Source organism: Lacerta agilis, chromosome 8 (genome assembly GCF_009819535.1).
Source record: "Lacerta agilis isolate rLacAgi1 chromosome 8, rLacAgi1.pri, whole genome shotgun sequence".
Lineage (NCBI taxonomy): Eukaryota > Metazoa > Chordata > Lepidosauria > Squamata > Lacertidae > Lacerta > Lacerta agilis.
The window spans coordinates 54,852,996-54,876,089 of NC_046319.1; the positions used below are offsets into that span (position 1 = coordinate 54,852,996).

The 23,094-nt window shown below is 48.2% G+C and overlaps 1 protein-coding gene across 5 annotated transcripts; it reads left to right on the plus strand.

Annotated features, from left to right (window-relative positions):
• Positions 1-215: 215 nt before the first annotated feature.
• On the plus strand, positions 216-22,622 carry LOC117051327 (protein FAM49A-like). Of its 5 annotated transcripts, none has more exons than XM_033157616.1 (12): positions 216-510; positions 9,440-9,524; positions 12,594-12,674; positions 17,053-17,174; positions 17,526-17,631; positions 18,096-18,232; positions 18,561-18,638; positions 19,578-19,694; positions 19,971-20,050; positions 20,671-20,797; positions 21,317-21,387; positions 22,365-22,622. In XM_033157616.1, the coding sequence occupies exons 3-12, from the start codon at positions 12,605-12,607 to the stop codon at positions 22,426-22,428; spliced, it is 972 nt and encodes a 323-aa protein (XP_033013507.1). In that variant the 5' UTR covers positions 216-510; positions 9,440-9,524; positions 12,594-12,604; the 3' UTR covers positions 22,429-22,622. The 5 variants fall into 5 exon arrangements, with proteins under 5 accessions (XP_033013507.1, XP_033013504.1, XP_033013509.1 ...); XM_033157613.1 differs by lacking the exon at positions 12,594-12,674 and adding an exon at positions 14,918-14,997 and having other exon boundaries at positions 217-510; XM_033157618.1 differs by lacking the exons at positions 216-510; positions 9,440-9,524 and adding an exon at positions 11,654-12,034.
• The last annotated feature ends 472 nt before the right edge of the window (positions 22,623-23,094 follow it).

Genomic DNA, 23,094 nt, shown 5'->3' on the forward strand with positions numbered 1-23,094 from the left:
CTATAACCAAGATTCTGATTTGGGGTTATTATGCATACAGCTCTTGTCTGGGACAGGGGGGACAGGCTGGATGACCTCTTGGGTGCCTTCCGATTCTCCATATCCTGAACCCAGGCTTCCCTTGCCTGGTTCTTGAGACTGAGAGAGCGAGAGAGGAAAAGAGGGCCTGGCACAGCAAGGCAAGGGTTAATCTGCCCTGGCTTCCTTGCACTGCAGACGTCACAGATGTTTTAGAAGGAGGGGAGGGGGCCGAGTAGTGGTCTATGGTGGTCTTTGTGATGCATTTTATACTGATAGCAGCAGCTGCACCAGCAAAGCTCCCTTCGTTGGATTGACACACACACACAGGGAGGGCAGCGCTCCTTCTGCAATCTCTCTCTCTCTCTCTGCAAAGGGGCTACTCTTCCCAGGCACAATCAAGGATCTGCAGAAGATTGGGAGAAATATCATTGCATCCTCCCCAGCGTGTCTCTCTGAGATCTCTGGCTTTGCCTTGTCCTCGGCAGAAAGGTGGGTGTCTCTTCCATTGGCAAGTGGGGAGGAGGAGGGGTGCGAGGACGGAATCAGACGAACTGAAATAGAGATTTTAAATTTTTTTTTTGCAAGAACAAAAGATGCATATGTGCACCTGGCATTTCCAGAGCAGTCCAAAACAGGATTTCTCATGAATCTTCCTGGCTGGCGGCCGGGGCACCCTTTCTACACAGTGACAGGGAGAGTGGGGGGAAGAACTGCTGAGTTGGGTGGGGGTCAGGGTCTCCCCAGTAGATTTTCTGAGCTCTCTTTATGCAGGTCGCCACCTGCTCGCTTTCTATGCTGATAACCTGGGCACCATCTCGCTCTAGGGTTGCACAGCCTCAGCGCTCTGTTCCCGACCCACACCCTGTTTACTGTTGCCGTCGGGCGCTGAGCAAAGGCGCTCTGGTCCCCTTCCGTGTCCCATGTGCAGGCAGGGATGGCGCTGGGGTAGCCGCTGCCTTTGGAAGCAAGAGCACGCTCCCCATTTTGTGCCACGCAAGGCCAGGGTCTCGGTCTCTCTCTGATCTGTGAAATGGGTGGAGCGCAGGGAGATGTGCTATGCCTGTGCCCCTCTCCTGCTAGGTGGCACTCATCGCTGCTTCATCCTTAGCCCCCTGCGGAATTTTCTTTTCCCCCTCCCTGCCTGCAGTCGCAGGAAATGAGATGCCAGCGGCAGCGGCAGCACATGGCTCTCTTTGCCTCTTGGGGGGGGGGGCGAAAAAAAAAAAACTGGGTCTGCTCAGTGAGATTCTTTTGTGTGTGTTTGCCAAGGAAGGGTATAGCTCCTGGTTGCTGGAGTGCAATGGGCTTTTGTCCAGAAGTTCTGCCCATAAATCGGTACCCAGGGGGTCCAAGGTGCTGGTTACCTTGCAAGTGATGCTGCTAACTGGTGAGTGTGTATTGGCAAGGGTGACTATTGCAACCTGGGATAGGGATGGACTTATCAGAGTGTGTCAGCATCTAAATTCACCTGTACAGCTCTGTCTTCCTCCCACTGACATTGGTCCAGACAGAGGTCAAAGTCTCCTGGGATACTGAGGGGATAGATATAGGGAGTCTATTGTCTATTCTGTAATAATGAATGAAGATTCAGGTTTGGTCTCTCTTGTCAAACCGCACCCCCCCCCCCCAGTACTCTTTACTAGTTCCTAGAAGGGAGACTTCCTCTGAGGTGTGGGGGATAGGCAAGCTGCCTCCATGCCCTTAGATAGAAGCATTGAGCTGTCCCCTGTTGGAAGCCGGAGGCTGGGCCAGGTGGTTGCTAAGGTCGTTTGGATGCTCATGTTCACATGTGCAAAGAGCTTTTCAGGTGCATCTCCCTTGCAGTTGGATGAAGGCTACATGGCAACTGCCCCTAGGTATAGGTCTTTACCACTCAATAATGGTTGGATGTCTGGAGTGGATTCTGTTTGGGAGGATAATTATAGATGCTGCAGTGAAATCTACACTATGGGAGCTTCTCTTGGGAGAACTCATTAAGGAAAAAAGGTGGGGGACAGATTTGCTCAAAATCCAAGGCCTGCCTGGGGTTGATTTAGGTCACTCATTGATGGAACTTGAATAAGTGTGTTCCCTCCACAGCCAGCTTTGTGTCTCCTTTCTCACAACCTCTTGAAGCCTGTGAGTGGTCTCCTCTGTAGTTTCCCCCTCTTCCATTCTTTGTCTGGAAACAAGAGCAGAATCTCAGACTCTGGTTTCCTTCGTGCCTTCACTTGATATGGTGAGAAGAACAGGGTGCATGATTCAGGCTTGGTGTTGGCTACGTGAGATCTGGGGCACTAGGAGCTTTCCTAGACAAGAAGCAAAATGGCCCCAACAGCATATGCAAAGGATTTTGATGCCCCAATGAGCAAAACCTGATTGCACATCCCGGACCAAAGGAAGCATGTGCTCCTAGATGGGGATGAAGAGGTAGCAGCAAAGGCTGGTCCACGACACATTGGAAGAAAGTGCCAGGCTTTGCTTGGTGGGCCTGGAGTTGGAGCCTTTGCCTCCTGGTATCAAACAAAGTGGAACTCAAGATTCTGAATGAAGGGCTGATTTAATAGAAAAAGAGGAAGCTGCCCTAACTGGGACTAATCTAGCTCAGTACTGTCCATATTGACTGGCAGTGGATCTCCAGGGTTTGAGGATCCAAGCCACTAATGTCATTTCCCCTCTTCCCAGAGCCAGGTCCCTCCTTCACCCTTGAAGCCAGTCTTTCCCCAAAGCTGGTTCCCTTCCAGACATTTCAGAGTCCAAATCCATGCATGGTTAACGATTAGGGATGATGGGAATTGTAGTATCTGGAGGGCACCATCTTGGCTGCTGCCTATGGCACAGATCAGTCTTCTTCCCCCATCCTGGTGCCCTCCAAATGTTTTGCTGCCCCAATGGGCAAAGGACCGCAGCCAGCACAGCTGCAGAGGGCACCAGGTGCAGGAAGGTGGCGGCTGCAAAGTGTAGGCTTGCCTTTGACGGAGACTGATTTGGCTGCAGAGCACGGTGACAGTGAACTGGGAAGGTCTCAGACTGTGAGCAGTCAGTTTGCTCCTCCAACCCACCCCCCTTCCCAAACCACTTAGGTGTGAACCTGCAGAATTTATTTGCCTGTGGGATGAAACATTCCCTTCCTCCCTGGCACAGCAGGAAAGGACAAGCAGAGGGGCGATGTGATGCAGGGAGGGAGTTGCTGTCCCCTCAAGGCGATGCAAGCCATTCTTCCATCTCAGCGCTGGTTGCCAGAGGCAAGGTGTGTGTGTGTGTGTGTGTGTGTGTGTGTGTGTGTGTGTAACAGACCAAGAAAACCTGGGTGGCAAAAAACTATGGTGTGGTGTGCTTCCTGACAAGGGTTTGTTATGGGGTGTCTGCTCCTATGCATTCCACCTGACACCATCAGATAAAAATGCCAGTCTGTATCCCCCAGCCCATTTAATCCACATTCACCCTTTTGAAGGGAAATCTGATAAGTTTTTTTTTTATAAAAAAAAACAAAAAACAAAAACCATAACCTGTTTCCAGTCACTCATCTGTGATATCTGAACAACCCGTTTACAATATTAAGTCCCCATCTAGTAGCCCCTGCAGAGACCATTAATTGTGTTCCTCCGCCCAACTCTCAGGACAGACTGCCTCCTCCAGAATTTACCTTCCTGGATCAAAACATTTGGTTCTCCTCTCCCAAAGGCTGACTCCTGCATCTCCTCACCCCTTGCAAAGCCCAGAAGGTATTTGGCAAAGTCTAGAGAAGGTGGACATAGTGCAGAGTGAAACCAGAAGCAGGGCAGGATCAAGAGCAATGAAGCGGGTTCCAGGCGGCTGGTCAGAACTGGGTAGTGCAGGTGAAGGGAGTCGTTCCAAGCAGCACAGAAGGAAACTTCACAATATCCCCATAGATGGTGCACAGCAAAGGAAGCCACCAAGCATTTACAGGCACAGCAAACTGGCACAGAAACATGAATTATGGCGGCAATGCATGGGTCGTGTCCATTGCAGGAATCTGATGAACAGTTGAGAGGCTGAGTCAGACTCCTCACCTGAAAGGTCACAGGTGCAACTAGTAAGTCCTCCTTCTCACTAGGGAGGCTGTCAGGATATCCCTTTCCAAATTCTAGTGAATTCAAGGGGTCACAATACCTTTCACGTTGTCAATCCTAACTCAAAATGGAGCACAGGAAGCTGCGTTATACTGAGTCAGACCAATGCTCCATGTAGTTCAGTAGTGTCTACACTGCCTGGCAGCAGCTCTCCAAATTTTAAGGCAGGGTTCTCTCCTAGCCCTACCTGGACATGGCATTGAGGACTGAACCTGGGACCTTCTGCATGCAAAGCAAATGCTTTACCACTGAGCCACGGCCCTCCCCGATCAAAGCAATAATCAAAGGCATCCCCACTGGAGAGATCTGGGACCAAGTCACGACACCAGCATGCAGCTCCTGGCTCTGTTTCCCCTTTTCAGATGACAAGAGTGCTCTGAGCATGTGCAAAATGCCTCGCCACTTCGCTTGCTCACATGCACTGGAACTGAGGGCTAGGAACCAGCATGAGCCCCAGCACCTCTCTCAGATTACCTTTTACTTCCCTCTCACGTCCAGCTCCCACTCACACCATTTTCTCATGAGCAAGGTTGCCAGTGGGTTCATTTGCACCATGGAAGCATTTCGGAAGCCGCCACCCCCCCCCCAACCTCCTAAAATGAAGTTGGCATAATTAGGAGCACAGAACCATTAACATTTGAGCATGCATAATGCGGGTCTGTGTAGCTCCCCTCCATTTTGTACTGATGCAGGAAATTGGAAAACCAAAGCAAATTTCTATTTTGAAAGCTCTCCTTGTGCCCTTCAGAAGGGGGACCACAAAGGACTCACCAGAGCATGTCTGGCCTTATGGCACGTTTAAAGACACTCTCCCCCCTCACAAGCCCCTGAAGTCAGTTAAATCACTGTAAACAATGCAAATAATCTGAACATTAGTTTACTGTGCAACTTTCACAAGAGACACTGCTTGTGCAGAAGGGAGGGGAAATGAAAGGCAGGCCAAGCCACCAGCCTCAGTGACTGCACCCTGCAGCAGAGGCAGCAGTTTAGGATAGATCTTAAGTCACGTCTAGGGCTGAGTTCACATGACAGCTTAAAGCTGTGTGTCCTAGGTGTGCATGTCTTTTTGCATTGTCCACAAGATGTCATCCTTACCCAAGGGGTAGCCTGCATTTCCCCCACCCTCTCACCCACACTTCCCTGGGAAAACCTGATATTTAGCACTGAACTGGAGCAAATGTTGGTCGGGTTTTCTCCAAACTGACGTTTGTTCCGATTTAGTGTTAAAGAGCAGGTTTTCCAGGGCAAAGCAGCAGGGGAATGGCAAAACTGCTCGGAGCCATACCTAGAAAGCATGTGACAAGTGGAACACTTCTCAGACCCATGGACAAGCCCTCTCTTTTTTAAAATTACAAAGGATTGTGAAGAACCTGCGGCCAGGGCTTACCTCCTCATCTACTGGTCTTTCTTACAAGTTTGCTGCCAGATGCTGAAACTGCAGGGCACACACCTTCAGGAAACGGGAGGCTGAAGACCAGCAGTCTTGCAGAGAAAAAGGAAGTTGCTCACGTTGCTAATGAATTTCCCAGACTCAGGGAAATGAGAAGAACTGGGAACTTATAAGTAGCAACAAGCAGTGGATTGGCCCTCAGTTGTCACCTGATTCCCTGGCCCAGGAGGATTCTGGGATGTTGTGCATAGCCCCCACTGGAGCTACCTCTGGTTCCTTCCTCCACCCCATGGAGCCAGTGCCTGATCTGGTTCAAGCCCCGAAGCTCCTGATACTGGTTGCATAGAAGAATGTGATGAAAATGTGTTGGAAGAAGACCTGGCACTACCCTGGGGCTAGCTGTCCTTTCCTCCCTCCCCCCAATCAATGAAGGTGGTTTTAAAAGAAAAGAAGAAGATTTTAATCTGATATTTGCTATGACCCACTGATTTCTATGGATGTTGCCTGCCAGTAACTTTCATCAATGCTACTTTACACCAGCAAGAGGTCTGGAGTAGACTGTGAAAAGATACAGTGGTACCTCGACTTACAAATTTAATCCGTTCCGAGTGCACATTCGTAGGTCGAAAAATTCGTAAGTTGAAAAAAGCGATTTCTCCATAGGAATGCATTGGAAACGAAAAATTCGAAAAAATTCGTAAGTTGAGTAAACCCCATCTAAAATTCGTAAGTTGAGTAAACCCCATCTAAAACCGCCTTCAGATGTCCTTCAGATGTTGAAAAATTTGTAGGCGTGTGGGCACTTTTTTCATTCGTAAGTCGAAAAATTCATATGTCGAGTAATTCGTAAGTCGAGGTACCACTGTATAGAAATGATCAGGAGGGGACAGCATTGTCTGTGAGCCTAGAAATAAAGCAGATTGAAAAATGAGACCTGCCTCTGCTCAGTTACCAAAACATGGTGTCAGAAGCAACCAACCCTTGCCACCACCAGCTGCAAATTCTGCAAAAGCTGAAGAAAAGCTCAGGAAAGGCCAGGAAGGACTTAGTTAACTTTCAGTCAGGCTGCAGATAAAGTTCAAGGGTTGAGGTTCATGAAGCAAGTGCTCTGCAGTATGAAACTGACAGTGGAAGCCTTTTTGAACCAGGCAAAATGGGTTTTTGCAGTCATGGACCTTCAGGTGCTGTGAACACGTCCGTCCTGTCTGTGTACACGTTGGTACAATCCCATGCATCATCTGGGGATCCTCCAAGGTGGGCCTTGTAGGGACTGCCTTGGAGCAGCTGCTCAGTCTGAGTAGGTCAAGTAGCAGCAAAGAGAATAAACTCATCTTTATAAGTTCATAATTTTATCCTCTCTACATTTTATTTGAGAAGTTTATAATAGTTAAGGAGGAATTTACTGGGTGATTTCACTGCTGCAGCCTTGACTGAGCTCGTAGAAATGTGGAAGCCCAAGTGAAGTTATCTCAATGGACTTGTGATTAAGAGGGTCATTATTATAGGATAATAATATAATTATAATAAGTGATGCATCTTTGTGGCACTTCCCAGAGAACCATATAAGACTAATCAGGAGAGAGATTTAGACGCCATTCTGCACACTGCAAGGAGGGGTGCGCAGAGCAGAAGACAAGCTCATGTACCACAAAGTTGGGTGGCCAGTTGTGTAGGACAGCTCTCTTTTGATACACTTGCCCAGTATCCTTAATTGACCTCTGAAATCCTAGTGGTTTGAATGGTTACAAAAGGTTTGTGAATTCTCTCTCTCTCTCTCTCTCTCTCTCTCTGTGTGTGTGTGTGTGTGTGTGTGTGTGTTTGCATTAATATTTGCATATGTGTGTGTAGTTTTCTACACAGCTCTGTTTTGCTCTGTTAAACTGCCGGGACCCCAGCAAGGTGGCTGGGTTTGTTGTTGGGTGATGTTAGCAGCAGCAGTAGCTGTACACATACATTATCAGGAGAACGGGCACCTTTCAGTGCATGTAGACAAAGCTCTTGACTTTCTTCTGCAGAAGGACCGTTTGGTGGTCAGAGCTTAACCTCCCACTCAAGCTGTGATCTTGCAGGTGGGGAGCTTGATAAAACTCTGCCTCTGTCCTCCAGCATTTACTTCCCAAAGAGAAAGAGAGAAAGCAGGACTTCAAGTGGGTTGCAGAGTGTATTTCTCTTGCCCTCTCCACAGCTGCTCCCATAGGAGAAAGCTACTGAATCTGGGAAGGGAAGGCTCAGGAATCTCAAAGTCCCTCAGAGGAGAAATAGACATCGATAAGAAAGAAGGACGTGGGTGGCGCTGTGGTCTAAACCACAGAGCCTAGGGCTTGCCGATCGGAAGGTCGGCGGTTTGAATCCCTGCAATGGGGTGAGCTCCTGTTGTCAGTCCCAGCTCCTGCCCACCTAACAGTTCGAAAGCACGTCAAAGTGCAAGTAGATAACTAGGTACCACTCTGGCGGGAAGGTAAATGGCGTTTCTGTGCGCTGCTCTGGTTCGCCAGAAGCAGCTTAGTCATGCTGGCCACATGACCCGGAAGCTGTCTGTGGACAAACGCCAGCTCCCTCGGCCTATAGAGCGAGATGAGCGCTGCAACCCCAGAGTCGTCCACAACTGGACCTAACGGTCAGGGGTACCTTTACCTTTTTAAGAAAGAGGAAATGGCTGTGCAGTGGTGCTAGCCTGGTAAAGCAAACACATACCCCAGCCTGGATTGTGCCAGAGTTTACAGCAAGTGGCTTCTTCAAGCATTCACTTTTCACTACAACATGTTGCGCTAATGTTGTGCTTCCACAAGCTGAACAGTTGTATGGGAAGTTGCAGCTTGAGTTAACAGTTCAAATGACCTGTTCGTGACAGGTGAGGGAAATGTTGGCAGCCAGAAGCAAAGGGGGGTGGGAAGCAGTAGAGACTGAGGGTGATAATGCACTGAAGTTTGACGTGTGTGTGTGTGTGTGTGTGTGTGTGTGTGTGTGCATTTCACAGCAATTTCCCTGCTAGCTGTTCACATCAACATGGCTCCAATTTGTTTTTGTTTGTATACACACTAGGGCAAAGTGAGGGGGGGCAGGGGGCAGTGATGTATTTACCCTATACAAAGGTGTGGGCAAGAGACAAATCAGGAACAGCTTAAGGGCTCCCGTCGGTGTGAAGGTGGTTTTAGAAACAGGGCATCAAACATCAAATAAAGTACAGGATACATATGCATTTTGGATATTGCTGTGTGAATGTGGATTAAAACCCTGCTCAGCCTTCCTCTCCCCTTGTCCTGTTTTACCTCTAGACATGTGGATACAGACAACAGTGCCTTTCTGAATGCATAAAGACCCCTGCTTAGCTACAGCTGGCTTCAAAACATCAGAGATTATGGGAATGCTACTGCTGGGAAGGAAATGCCTTTTAGCCTGCTGGAATGGCCAGTGCAGGCCCTTAGGAACAGATAAAAAGACAAGGCCTCGGCCCTTTATACCAAGCCCCTGTGTGCCTGCCATTCATCCCAATGGGGCATGTGATGTGGGGGACCTCCTCATGGACTGTGTCCAAATAGTAAACTGACAGGCCATGAGGGATGAATCACCATGGCAGAATAACTCCAGGAATGGAAGAAGTACTTCATGCTTCTACTGAATAATGCTTGCCTTGGCCCGTGTGGCAATGTGAGGGAATAAAATGACTGTTCTGTGGTCAAAGAGCCACATTGTGGCCTTCGGTCATCACCCTCTCCGTTCCTTCTTATGCGATGCACTTGATGAAGTGAACACTTTCCCTCTCTATCTCTGGCACACATGCATGGGGTTCAGTTTTCACAATTCCAGGTTTCCACCAAGGACACAGCTTCATTTCAGACACCTTCGATCAGCAATTTGAAGGCGAATTGCTTAGCTCATGAGAATGGTCTAAATCTGTAAGCCTAACGGTGCATTTTCTCTCTCCCCCCACCTCTCTTTCTCCCTCATGCTGCAGGATTCTCCCAGTTAATGAAGTGTTTTATGAACCCTACAGAAGCCTGCTTCTTGCTGTAGAGGTTACTGAAGCATCACAAACTGAGGTAAAAAATACAGCCCCCTTTGCTGCTTGTGTGATGCAGGGGACCTATCCAGCCTTAGAGTTCAGAGGGCGCTGGGCGGTGCCTAGAAAAGCAAGTGTAAAGGCAGATCTTCCTCTAAACACGTAGCAGAACAAGGTGGCAGAATCCTGAGGGAGCGGTGTGCAAAGTGCCACATCAGATGGAACATAATATATATTTTCATTTAAAAAAATACTCTTTTGTAAAGAACTTGCAAGCAAAAAATAAGAGTTGGGGGGGGGGCAAATACGTATTTTTAAAATGTGACAACTCCCCTCCCCACCTGCATTTTGAAATTTGCAATCTGAAATTATAACCATCCATTCTGCCACATCACAACTTATTTATTATTTATTTCCAATATTTACAGACCGCTATTCACCACAGACTGTCACAAAGCGGTTTATGCAAAAATCAATAAAATACTTCCTCGTATATCAGTTTAACACAAACCAAAATCACAGATAAAAACATAACTTGAATAAATGAACTTGAACAAATATACTTGAATAATGTACAATTATTTAAATACCTGCTGAAATAGAAAGGGCCTCGAGAAGTGTTTGATTGAAGTCCAGTAGAGAAGGGGTCTGTTGGATCTCAACTAGTGGGGAGTTCCACAGAATCAGGCCCACAATATGGACTGCCTGGCCCTTAGGAGACACAAGCTATGCATATCTGAGCCGCAAGTGGTGCTAAGTTCTTCTTTAATGCTAGAGGCTGCCTCCCCTGCTCACTCCACTTGCCAACTCCACCTGCCCCTTTACCAACAGACCTTTCCCCACACCTGACCCCCCTCGCTTTACACCTCACCCATGCCCTTGCCTGTGCCCTCTCACAGCTCACTCTGTAACCCCACCAAGCCCCACCAACTTTTAAAGGAGAGTGAAGTGCTGCACAGAGCAGCTTGCTAAACTGCTGTGTGAAGTGTTTCCTGTCCTTCATTAAACCTTGCTGCAAGCCCATTGGTTGGTGTCGCTGTCTATTGGCAAGCCACACAAACTCCAGAGCATGACAACACTTTACATTTCTATGTATATAGACAGATAAAGCAAAGATACTCACTTTGTAGGCCCTATTTAACTCTGTAATTACCAATTACTACATTGGGTTGCTAGCAGTGATTCCCTCAAAGACCTCCGTGATCAGGCAAAGATGTAACTCTTTTAAGTGTCCTGGGCCCAAGTTGTTAAGGGTCTTGTAAATTAACACCATAACCTCTAACTTGGTCTGGTAGCATATGGGCAACCAGTGCAAGCTTTTAAGCACCAGAGTTATGTGTTGGCAATAGTCTGTCTCCACCAGCAGTCTAGCTGCAGCATTTTTCACCAGCCGGAGCTTTCAGACTAGGCCCAAGGGCAGCCCCACATTGAGTGTATTGCAGTCATCAAGTCTTTACTGGTTCATCTGCTGTATGGTTAGGTCAGGCTTACAAAGCATTCATTGCACAGTAGCAAGGAAGCAGAGAGCAGAGAGCCGATCAGGAGGACAGGTCATTGACCAAGAGGCTCATGTTTATCCAAAGCGCAACAGAGCCTTCTCCCAGGCCGGCCTTGATCAATGACTGCCAGGCTCAACTCACATGAAGTCACAAGGAACTGAAAAGGGTCGCTGTTGTTAGTGATGCCAAGAAAGGCTTCACATCACCCTGTACGGTGTCAAGGATAGACCTTGTTGGGCACTTGCCAAGGCCCGCACACTTGCAGGGAGAGCCACTGCAACTCTCTAGCCCTGCTGCAACTCCTCTTTGCTGTCACCTGCCTCCTCTGAGCATGCAAGCAGCAGCAGCAGCACCCTCAGCACTGCCCTCTGGGTGATTGTATGGATTGGGCCCAGAAAGAGAGGACAAAGTGAGCAGGCAGACATGCTGTGGAGGAGAGGGCCCACTGAAAGTGCCTTACCCGAAACCTAAAGCTGCCCCAAGAGAGCAAACTGGGCTAGCGGGTGGCTACTGCCAGGATCAGATCATGGTCTCTCCTCGGCAACGAGTGCCCATTCATACCCTAGTCAAGGGGTGGGGAAATCTGTAACCCACCATATTTTGTTGGATTTCAACTCCCATCAGCCCCAGCCAGCATGGCCAATGGCCAGGGATGATGGGAGTTGTAGTCCAGCAAAGATCTCTATGGCCACAGGCTCCCCAGCCCTGCTGTAGGCATTGCATGGTGGAACTGAAGCTGCTGAGGTACGGTTGTTCTGCTGCTGAGCTGGGAGGAAGGGGAAGTCCAGTGGAGGCTGAGGGCTCTGGAAACACGCAGAAAGTTCTCACAGGAAGTCTGAGGTGCAGCACAGCACACTCTGCTTCCCTCTGGGAGTCCAAAATAGAAAATATAGAAGTGGTTGTGGGATTTCCACACAGACAAGGCTGCAATGAGATATACAGACAGAGCTGAGCTGCCTGCAGCAGCAGCAGCAGTGACACGTGCCCTCTTCACTCGCTCAAGCCCTTCAGAGAGGACCTGTTTGAGGACAGAGGGCTCTCTCTGAAGCAGGTAAGCTGGGAGGTCCTGCTTTCCCAAGGGTGCTGTGGGTGGGATGGTTTAGGAAGGAGAGAGGTGGTGGTGAGAAGCATTGAGGAGGAGGAGGGTCTACACTGGGCCAAAAAGGGGCTATGGACAGGGACCACATTGGAAAAGGGGCTCTCAGTAAACACCTTTAACTCAAACCCCCATTTCTGAATTTTGTACCATCTATCTACATGGCAGAAGTGGTGCTGCTGCCACCCACCTTAGAACAGGCCATGTGACCCAATCGTGGGCTCCGACCCCCCAACTGAAGACCAGTGTTTCTGAGTAGGGGTAGCCAGTGTGGTGCCCTCCAGAAGTTCCCACACTCCCAGTTCCCACCCTCCCTGACCATTGGCTATGGGGGCTGCTGGGATTTGGAGTTCCACACCTGGAAGATGCATGAGCTGCTCCTTCTCCTCTAGAGGAACTCTTTGCTCAGAGGGGCTTTCTTGCAGCCTTTCTCTTCCTCTCTCTCTCAATCTCTCTTTCTTTCTCTCTGCCTTGGTTGTTTTCTTCCATATTCTGTTCTGTTTCTCCCGCTCAGGTCTGCTGGCCATGGGCAACCTGATAAAGGTATTGGGCAAAGATTTAGAAAACTGTCCTCATTTTTTCCTGGATTTTGAAAGTAAGTCCCATGCGCAAAGGAGGGACGGGGGTGGTGTCTTGTGATTAGTGGCAGAAGGAGTTGCTGTTCTCCACAAATTTTGGGGGTCACACTTTACTATATAAATATTTGGGGTGGGGCCAATATACTTTTTTTTAAAAAAAGAAGAAGATGACGATGACTTTGTTGGGAAGCAGCAGGCAGTGGCAACCAGACACTGTAACAGACTGGGCATAACTACACTACAGATTTGCAGTTTAGCTGTCATGGCTGCTCCTAGAGAATCCTAGGAACGGTCCCCCCCAGCTGTCTTAACTGAACTGCAAAGTGAATGGGGTGGAAGCTGGTTTGAGGGAAGATGCATCAAACCACAGTCTTTCATAGGAAACTTCAGAATAGATATGGATTGTGACTAACATCATGTGTACACAGCTTCAAACATCAGCAGTGGGAGTGCACTAGGGACAGAGTAGACAGTCATGTGTACACAGCCTAAAAAGAACTTTAACCTTGTAAAAATGGCACTTAGGAAGGGAATATTAATATATTATTATTATTATTTGCTTAGATAGTAAAGTTTCACTTTTCCTGTTGAAAGCAACATGCCCTGGTGTTCCCAGTCAGGTGTGGTAACTAAAGTGTGAGCTGAGAACTGGGCAGTCCCTCCTTCAAATTGTGTTCACCGCACTCAGACCACTATTTCTTGGCCTTGGAATTTCCATCTGTAATATGTGAATATTAATTTATCTGAAAGAGACAGTTAAAGGGTTACTGTGAAAGTGTATCTGAATCACTCTGGGTACTTAAAAGGACTACATTGTTTCCAAGAGGAGTTGGAAGGAAATATCTTTATCTGGCTGAGGGCCAATTTCCACAACTTTTCAAATATGTGCCAAGTGTTTTACAGTTGACTGTCTTCACAATATTTCTTTCTTTCTTCAGAAGAAATTCATAGACTGACTAATAATAATAAAAATCTTTAAGTGGTATGCATAAATTAATATAAAATAATTATCAATAACACAAACAAAATCAGCAGCATTTTAAAAACAATACACCTGCAAGGAAGGCCAGGGTTTGAGACACTTGTCCAAAACTACTCAAGGAACTTAATAGCCAAGGAGATTTGGGCCTTGAACTCATTGGTCTAATCCCCAAACTCTAAGGTCGGTGACATCTTGGACTCATCAAAGAGGGAAAAGAAAAGGCAACCTCTGATCTGGGCAGCAGCAAACCATTTCGTGCCAGCTGTTCTTATGCCCTTTCTGTGTTCCCAACCTGGTGCCCTCCAGATGTTTTGGACTACAACTCCCATTGGCCCCAGCAGCATATCTGTATGATACTGGGGCTGATGAGAATTGGGAGTCCAAATCAAATTGGGAGTCTGGAGAACACCAGGTTGGGGAAAGCTGTTGCAGGGCTTAGTCTGTTGTTCCCTTTCCAAAGAGGTAAGGACTGATTCACAAAGGCCCTGCAGCATTTCTGGCCTGTTGCTATGGCCGCCAAGGCTATTGGGTCCTGCTAAGCAAACATGACTGACACTTGCACCAACGTGTGGGCTGAACCAAGGCCTGATGGCTAAATGGAGCCCCTATGTGGGCAAATGCTTTGGCTGCCATCATAAATTCAACCTTTGGTGAGACTCTCCCAAACTTGCCAGCAATAGGTCCTGTTGAACAACCACACTCCCCTTAGCCCCCAAATCTGGTTGGAGAACAGTGACTCTTGTCCTCCTCTGTTCCTTATCATTGGTCTTCCTTCCCATCAGTCAATGCACATCTCCATTCAGGGGCAGGAAGAGGTGGGGTGGGCATCTCTATACTCAAACATGGACCACCAACAGTTGTTTGTTTTCTTCCCCTCTAGTCTAGCCTTTGCCAGCCTGGTTCTCTTCAGGTGTTTTGGGCTACTACTCCATTGGGCTGATGGGAGTTGTAGTCCAGTACATCAGGAAAGAACCAGGCTGGCAGAGGCTGGTCCAGACTGGCAGAGATTGGTCTAATTAATTGAGATCTGACTAAAACATAGCTCTGAATGCTACAAAGTTTGTGGGCATGTTCACCTCATCACCAAGCACTCGCAGCCAAATAAGCCATAATGTCTGGTTAGTGGTCCTACTTGAATGTAGAAATTGTTTGCTGAATGACTCTTCCTGCCACCCAGAAAGGGGCACCTTTCCCAGTGACATTCTCCCACAGACCTCTCCTTCCTTCCCCACCTCACTACCCATCATGCTTTTCTCCCTCTTGTCTCTTCTCTTGCAGGTAGCACATGGGGAACCTTCTTAAAGTGTTGACTTATAACGAGCTTGACCAAGGCCCTAATTTTTTCCTTGACTTTGAACGTGAGAAGGGATTTTTTGATTTTTTTGCCTTTGTTTTCATTCATGACTTTCTTTCATTGATTTAATTCATGATTAAAATTGATTTATTTCGTTTTGTGTGGAGGTGTAGAAGCAAGGGCTTGTATCCTCAGGGCAGTTTCTTGTGGATTCAGCGCTGCTCAGGCATACAAGTTTTTTTGCAGCATCCGCACAATGTTGACCTCACCAAAATGCCATCCCATATCCCATCTCCTATCCAGATTTACCGCTTCCACAAGTTTTTTACTTACCAGATTTCCCATGGAAATGGTAAAAAACAAAACAAAATTCCATATAAAAAGGGAGAATAATATGGGACAGTATTTTGGTCAGGTGGGTGTCATGTGGATGCTGCAAAAACATTACTGAATGAGCAGTGCCAAGTCAGCAATAAACTGCCTTGTGGAATTCCCCAAGAAGCTTCAGGGTGAGATTTAGAGAGGCAGAGGAGGGAGTCAACAACCAGACAAGATAATGGCTGCTGGGTTGAACACAGCAGAAATACGCTTCTGGTGCAGGTGCAATGCCTTCTTTCTGGCAGGATGATCATCATATAGCAGTGGGAAAGGGCAGTAGCCAATCACACTGAGAGCAAAGGAGGTGGAGCAAGGGAAGAGATTGGTGGAGCTTCTCAGAACCATGGATAGCAGAAAGTTGTTTTCTGAAGGGGAGGGTGATGGGCCAGAAAGTAAGGCTTCTCCTTCAGCAGAGCGCTCAGAAGCTCCCACATTTGGAGACGTCCTACAGGCAGCAGTCTGCATCTCCTCCAGAGTGATGGCCTGACTGCAGTCACATTTCCAGGATTTGTTAGAGTTGTGCTAGCATCTCAGTGAAGAGGCACTTAGCAGCTCTGCGGTGTCCAGACAGCATTGCCAAGCAATTAACTTTCAGGGTTCAAATGACACATTGCCACATCTCCTCACAAGCAGATGCCAGCCTGGACCTGGACTGCTGTAGGTGGGCTCTGTGTGCCTGACCCCCCTCCCCCTCCCCCTTCTCAAGCTCCCATAAGGTGTGCATGAGATCCGCTGGGCCCTAGGACTGCTGAAGGTATGTGGTCTGGGGAGAGAGGCATGGAAGACAAGTTAGTGCTAGATAAGGCAGGCAGACCAACAGTCCTGGAGCCCTGCTTTGGGGAGGAGAGTGGTGGGCAGCTCACTGCCAGGGATGCCATTGGCTTAGTGCCTCTTAGTGTTTTGTTTTTTATACTTTGTGGTTTCTTTTTGGTCCTCCTGTATATTTATTTTCTAATATTTTCCCGGTACAGCTAAGGGCCAAAGGTCTGTGGCAGCCCTCCCCAGCTTGTCGCCCTCAAGATATTTTGGACTACAGTTCCCATCAGCCCCAGCCAGCATGGTTGTATGAGTCGGGTTTGTCCATATTTACATTTGTCCTGTGCCTAGGAAGCACATGACTGGGAGGTTTTCTGCTTCTCCCATGCTTTCTAGGCACACGTCCAAGTGGTTTTCAGTTTGCTTGGCTGCTTTCTTCAGGAAAACCCACCCTTTAACCACTGAATCAGAGCAAACGTCTATCCGTGGAAAACCCAATTGGCATTTGTGGATGAGCCCTTGCTGAGGCTCATGGGAGCTGTAGTCCAAAATGTCTGGAGGGCTACAGGTGGTAAGGGTGCTCTGTGGGCTTCTCAGAGAAAAACATGCAAGAGAGGGGCTCTGTTGCAGCTCACAGGCTGGGGCATGGCTTCCCAGTGCTCTTTGGGGGCAGCCCAAGACCTCATCCCCTCCCCAGGCGGTTGCACAACGTGACCTGGGTACGCCCGACAAGCCTTGCCCATTATGCCAAGGGGTTTGTGGGGAGGCAGAACTTTTTGATTGCAAATGGCTACTCCCCTGACATTCCTGGGGTTGCCCCCCCCCCAAACCCCTGACCAGGCAGAGGGAGCTCTTGGACCCCCTCATTCCAAGCAAGCCATCCCAATGTCCCTCCCTCCCTTCCCCCTGGGGCTGGGCTGAGAAAATGTCCTGCAGCACAAGTGTCCTGACCTCTCCCTTTCTCTCTGGGTGGGGTTCGCTGCAGATGCACAGCCCACAGAAGCCGAGACAGCTGTGTGGAACCAGGTGAACGCTGTCCTAGAGGAGGCACAGACCATTCTGGCGGAACTGCAGTCCTACACCGGAGCTGGGCAAGAGATCAGAGAGGTACCTAGGAAGAACCTGCTGGATCAAGCCAGTGGCCCACCCATTCCAGCATCCTGGTCTCACAGTGGCCAGCCAGATTATTCAGTGGGGAACCAGTGAGCAAGCAAGAGTGCTCTCCCCTCCTGTGGCTTTCAGCAACTAGTATTTAGAAACATTGCTGACTCTGACTATGGAAGGCAGAGCATAACCCTCATGGTATGACCTGAGCCCTGACCCCCACATCCCAGAGCTAGGAGCAATGCTAGCAAGTGGTCTGGATTCCCCCCCCCACACACACACAAATATTTTTGTACTTTTGCAACGCTAGCATTTCAGGAAGAAAACTTAGCATCTTGTGTTACTTTATCACAGGCCATCCAAAACCCCAGTGACTTGCAGCTCCAAGAAAAGGCATGGAACGCCGTGTGTCCCCTTGTGGCAAAGCTGAAGCGTTTTTATGAGTTTTCTCTTAGACTTGGTAAGTGCCCTCCCCCATCTCAGCAAGAGGGGGCGTTCTCTCATTTTCTCATTCTTCTCATCTTCAGTCCGGTTCGACCCACTTCCACATTAGTTTGGAAACGTCTTTTTTATTTTTAACATAAGGAAACAGCACCAGATGAAAATGTCTTTCTTCCTAATATGCCAATCTGGGTACATGACTTTGCTTAGCATATACATTTTTAAGAGGCAATTTGTCCCCAATACAATGCATTTCTTTATGGTGATTTCACGAAAATACTTGCTTCTGCATGCCTTTCTCATTACGATAAACATTTTTGGTGTGGGTTTTGAAGGAAAAGCAGTGCTTTGGTTCCAGAAGCAGAGCTTTGGCAGGTTCACATTAAAATGTAAATTGCACTAATCCTGCAAGCTGTGCAGGGATTGGCCAGGTGAGGGGGCTGCTACCTAATTTAACCATCTCCCTCCTCCTGTCTCTCCCAGAGAATGCCTTGCGGAGCTTGCTGGAAGCTCTCACCAGCCCACCTTACGCCCCAACTCAGCACCTGGAGAGGGAACAGGCTCTCGCCAAACAGTTTGCAGAAATCCTACACTTCACCCTCAGTTTTGACGAGCTCAAGGTAGGTGTGGGAGAGGAGGCCGCCAACATTGGTTGGTCCAGCGGTAGCAGGGAATGTGATCTGAGCATAACAACAAATAAAAACCTCCCACAGAGGCTTCTGAATCTTGCCCCTGTGGAACAATAGTAGGCACTTTGCACAGCACCCACTCTGGATGGTTGGCACAAGTGCAGGTGTAGCCTGCAAAACACCCACCCACCCACACACGCACACACGCACACCCACCCACACACACACCCCAACCCTTTCCCTCCCATATGTGGAGAAAAGCCTTCTGCTTCATCTTCTCCATCACCACTGAATGAAGTCTCCCTTCTCTGTCTCCCAGATGACCAACCCTGCCATCCAGAATGATTTTAGCTACTATAGAAGAACCATCAGTCGAAACCGGATCAACAACCTGCAGGTAAGGAATTGCTCTTTCCTTTCCCTAGGAGGCAGAGTAAAAACCCAGGCTGGGCAAAATGAATGGAAATTCTAATGGCAAAAGAATGGTGGGAACTTGAAGCTGCCATGCAAGTGGAAATGTGCAGAGATGCCAGAGCAAACAGAGTATGTTCACTTGAGAGCCAGGGCTCATCCGCACTTCCTCTTGACCCATATTTTGATTGCCTTGTGTACCGATTAATTCCCTCAGTTCCAAGAGTTTTTCTTGTTCTTCCATGGCTGTACCTTGCAAAAATCCAAACTTACCTGCTGAACTGAAGCTCAATTAAGCAAAATCACTCTTCGGATTTTCTGCATATCCGATTCAGCAGGCAAGATCGGATTTTCGCAAGACACAGTGAGAAAAGCTCTTGGATCTGGGAGAATTAATCAGCACACAACACAATCAAATTAGGGGTCAAGCAAAAGTGTGGATGAGCACAAACTGTCAAGAAAAAGAATAACTGAAAGCCAAGTGGGAGGGGGAATGGAAGGGAATGACTGGAAAAAGGAGAGAGACATAGATATAAAAAGAGTAAAATGAACTATCTCGTCTGGATAGGTGGTTTCCTGTTTCACACTGAGAAGTTATTTTTAAATGTCCCCAGGGATGGAAGAAATAGAGAAATCCAACATTTTAAGGTGGCTGGAGTTGGGCAACATGGTGCCCACCCTCTACCACCAAAACACAAACACACACACAACAACAACAACAGAAACAACTCAGTAAGGACTAAAAAAAGAAAAAAGAAAGAAAAAACCCCAGTAAGGACTGAGCATGCCCATTGGGCATGGAATGTTGGCTGGTTTTGGTGGGGAGGCGATGAAAAACTGATGGAGTAGAGTGTCTGGGACCTTAAACAGAAGCCCTCCATGCTGCAACGTTTTGCTGCAACTGATCTCCATTCCTGCCCTGCAGTTAGACGCTGAGAGTGAGGTGAACAACGAAATGGCCAACCGGATGTCCCTCTTCTACGCAGAGGCCACCCCGATGCTGAAGACTCTCAGCAATGCCACGACCAAATTTGTTTCAGAGGTGAGTTGATGCCTCCCAAGAGAAGACAGAGGCAAGAGTTGCCAAGACCACCTTAACATGACAGCCTGCTGCAAAGTCCAGGCTTCCTTGGTTGTTCGTGCAAGGTTAATGCTGCACACTGGCTTGGTGGGTTGATGGGCAGAATCCACCCCAAGGAATCTGTGCTGTGGTGGCACAGGGACTGGGGCTGCCTCTCTCCCTTCAGATATTCAGCTTGCTCTCTCCCTGGGGAGGAAGAGCAGGGGTGATCAGCATGCAAACTGGGTCTACTTTCAGAACAAAACTCTTCCCATTGAGGACACGACTGACTGTTTGAGCACCATGGCCTGTGTCTGCCGGGTGATGCTGGAAACGCCGTGAGTACATGCCCTACATGATTATAGGCCCCAAAGGTCGAGCAAAGTGGCCTTCAGGGCTGCACACATACAGCAGAGTCTTAAAAGCCACACAATTGACAATTGCAATTAAAACCCAACTAAACTGAGACCCCATGTTAAAAATATGGGGTTACTCAGAAACTACAGTTAATCCAGAATGTGGCTGCTAGACTGGTGACTGGGAGTGGCCGCTGGGACGACATTTATTATTATCATTATTATCAAATGAATGTGTAAAAATGTAAACAAAGAATCACCAAGGGCCACCGTACAATGGGATTGGCCAGCATTCTACATGCCGCAAAGCGACTTACCTGGTGAGCCTCTCTAGGGAGGGAATTCCACATCAGAGGGGCAACCACTGCAAAGGCCCTGTTCCTGGTCACCAGCATTTTGACCTCTGAAGGACCAGGTGTCTGTAGCAAGCTCCCACCCACTAGATGACTTTAAGGGACCCATACCAGAAATCACAAAGGAGTCTTTAGGCTGTGTTTAGCAGTTCCATGCTATGATCTCCCCAGGAAAGCTGAGAAGGATATGTGGGGCATGGCAGCTGGTCCAAGGAGGCTTGTTCGTGAACCTCTTTTTGTTTGCAACAGGGAATATCGGAGTCGCTTCACCAACACCGAAACTCTCCTTTTCTGCATGCGGGTGATGGTGGGGGTCATCATTCTATATGACCATGTCCATCCTGTGGGGGCTTTCGCGAAGACCTCAAAAATTGACGTGAGTGACATTTCTCTCTTCATATAGAAACATCAATCAGAGAAACTCAAGGAGCTGACAAGCCAGCCTTTGATGACCTTGACCTTCTCGATGTTTCAGACTACAACTCAGCAGCCTCAGAATAATATAGCCTTAACGACTGGGGATGATGGGTGTTGTAGTGCAAAACACCTGGAGGGCACCAGGTTGGGGAAGGCTGGAGCCTCACAATTGATCCTCAATTAGCTTTTAAAGGGAAGGAGAAGCAAAGATCCATAGGAGGAACCAAGCATCAGAAGAGCCACGCTGGGTGGGACTTTCCATTCCTGTTTAAATCTGGGGCTTTCCCCCTCTCTTGCTGCACTTCCCATATCCACGTGTTCTGGAAGACCCTATTTTGCCTTTTTTCAAATCTCATGAATCTGCTCACAGACAAAGGGACTGTTGTCAGTATAAGTGGGTGGACTTTTCAACATTTTCCCCCTTTGAAATTTGACTAACAAGGGTTTTTCCCCCTTTTTTCTTTTTTAATGCCGGTAGATGAAAGGATGTATCAAGGTCTTGAAAGACCAGCCTTCCAACAGCACAGAAGGCCTTCTGAATGCACTGAGGTAAGGCAGCCCAAGAGGCACCTTTGAAGAAATGGGCTTTGGAAGCCAGAAAACATCTGCTGCAACTCTCAGAAAAGAACTGCAAGCGCATGCACACACACACACACACACACACACACACACCTTTCACAAGCACCAGGATTGCACTGGGATGACTTTGGCAGCCTAGGCAGGTGCTGGAGTTGAAGATAGATAGCATGGAAGAATTTTCAGAAACTGAAATTGGTTTTGTAGACATGAGCAGTTCTTATTGAAGGAGCGCAGTGGCAGGAACTGGAGAAGTTGACTGTTACTAAATGACCATTGACCTGGCTTCACAGAAGGAACTCCCTTGTGCATTACCCTCACATCACAATTACCCTGTGGGGCAGACCATTATTCCCATTTTACAGCTGGGGAGTTGAGGCCAGCAGCCCTTTCAGTGTGCATCGCACAGGAGGGGCTGGCCTGAGTCCTTGGATTCCTGAGCTCCTGCCCACCAGCCGGTGCTTTGGTATCGAGGGAGCTGCAGTTTCTCAGCACTCAGACCACTGTATGCTGTGCAGGGACACTGCATCTTCCTTGTCCTCAACAACTGGCACTTTAATTGCTTTGGCCAGCATCACAGAAACCTACCTTTTAGTCCAGGCGTAGGCAGCCTCTGGCCACCTAGGAGTTGCTGGACTACAGCTACCCTCATCCCTGACTATTGGCTATGTTGGCTGGGCCTGGTGGGAGTTGATGTCCAACAGCACCTGGAGGTTAAGCTATTGGCTACACCTGGGCATTCAGGTTCCTACCCTCTACTCACTGGCAAACTCCCCCTATATCCACGCTTCCTTTCTGTCAAACTAGTCCCTACTAAAAAATCCCACATTTTTACCTTTGAGCAGGGGCTTAGACGTGCATTGCACCTGTTCCCACAGTGCCCAGCGCAATTGGCCTCTTTTCTCTACAACTGGTGTGCCTTTTCCCACTGCCTCCCTGCTTCTTCCTAGGTACACCACCCGGCACCTCAATGATGACACCACATCCAAGCAGATCCGGGCCTTGCTGCAATGAGCACCCCCTGCAGTCGAGGGGTGGGGGGCGGCGGCGTTCACCAGAGACCCAGAAGGGGATTTCTCCATGGAACCTTCAGCAGAAATTTTAATGTTGACATATTGCTATAAATAACCATTGGCCATCATATTCGTCATTTTGTAAAAGAAGAAGAAGAAGAAGAAGAAGAAGAAGAAGAAGAAGAAGAAGAAGAAGAAGAAGAAGAAGAAAGAAGGGGGGAGATTTTAAATAAATATATATATATATAAACAAATGAATATATATATATATATATGCACACACATACATACACACACACACACATATATATATATATAATTATGAGAGATAATCCTTCCAGCTCAGTGCCAATCTGCCCCATCTCCCAAGACACTCCATGTTCAACTCTGGCAGAAGTGCAGCTTTGCCAGAGAAGCACCATGTTGCCAAGGCTGCTCCTCTTCAGTGTTCCAGTCCCACCCATGTTGATGTGACATGTCTAGTTCTCAGCCCTGAAAGGCTGACAGAGTCTGACCAAGCTTCAGGAGGGACAAAGGGGGCAGGGTTTGGCCGAAGCTGGAAAGAGGTTGAACTACCATCTTGGAACAGGTGGAAGGTCTGTTCCTAAATTCTTGAGAGGTCCAGAGATGGATCTCCTGAACTAGCCCAGACTCCAGAGGAGGGTGG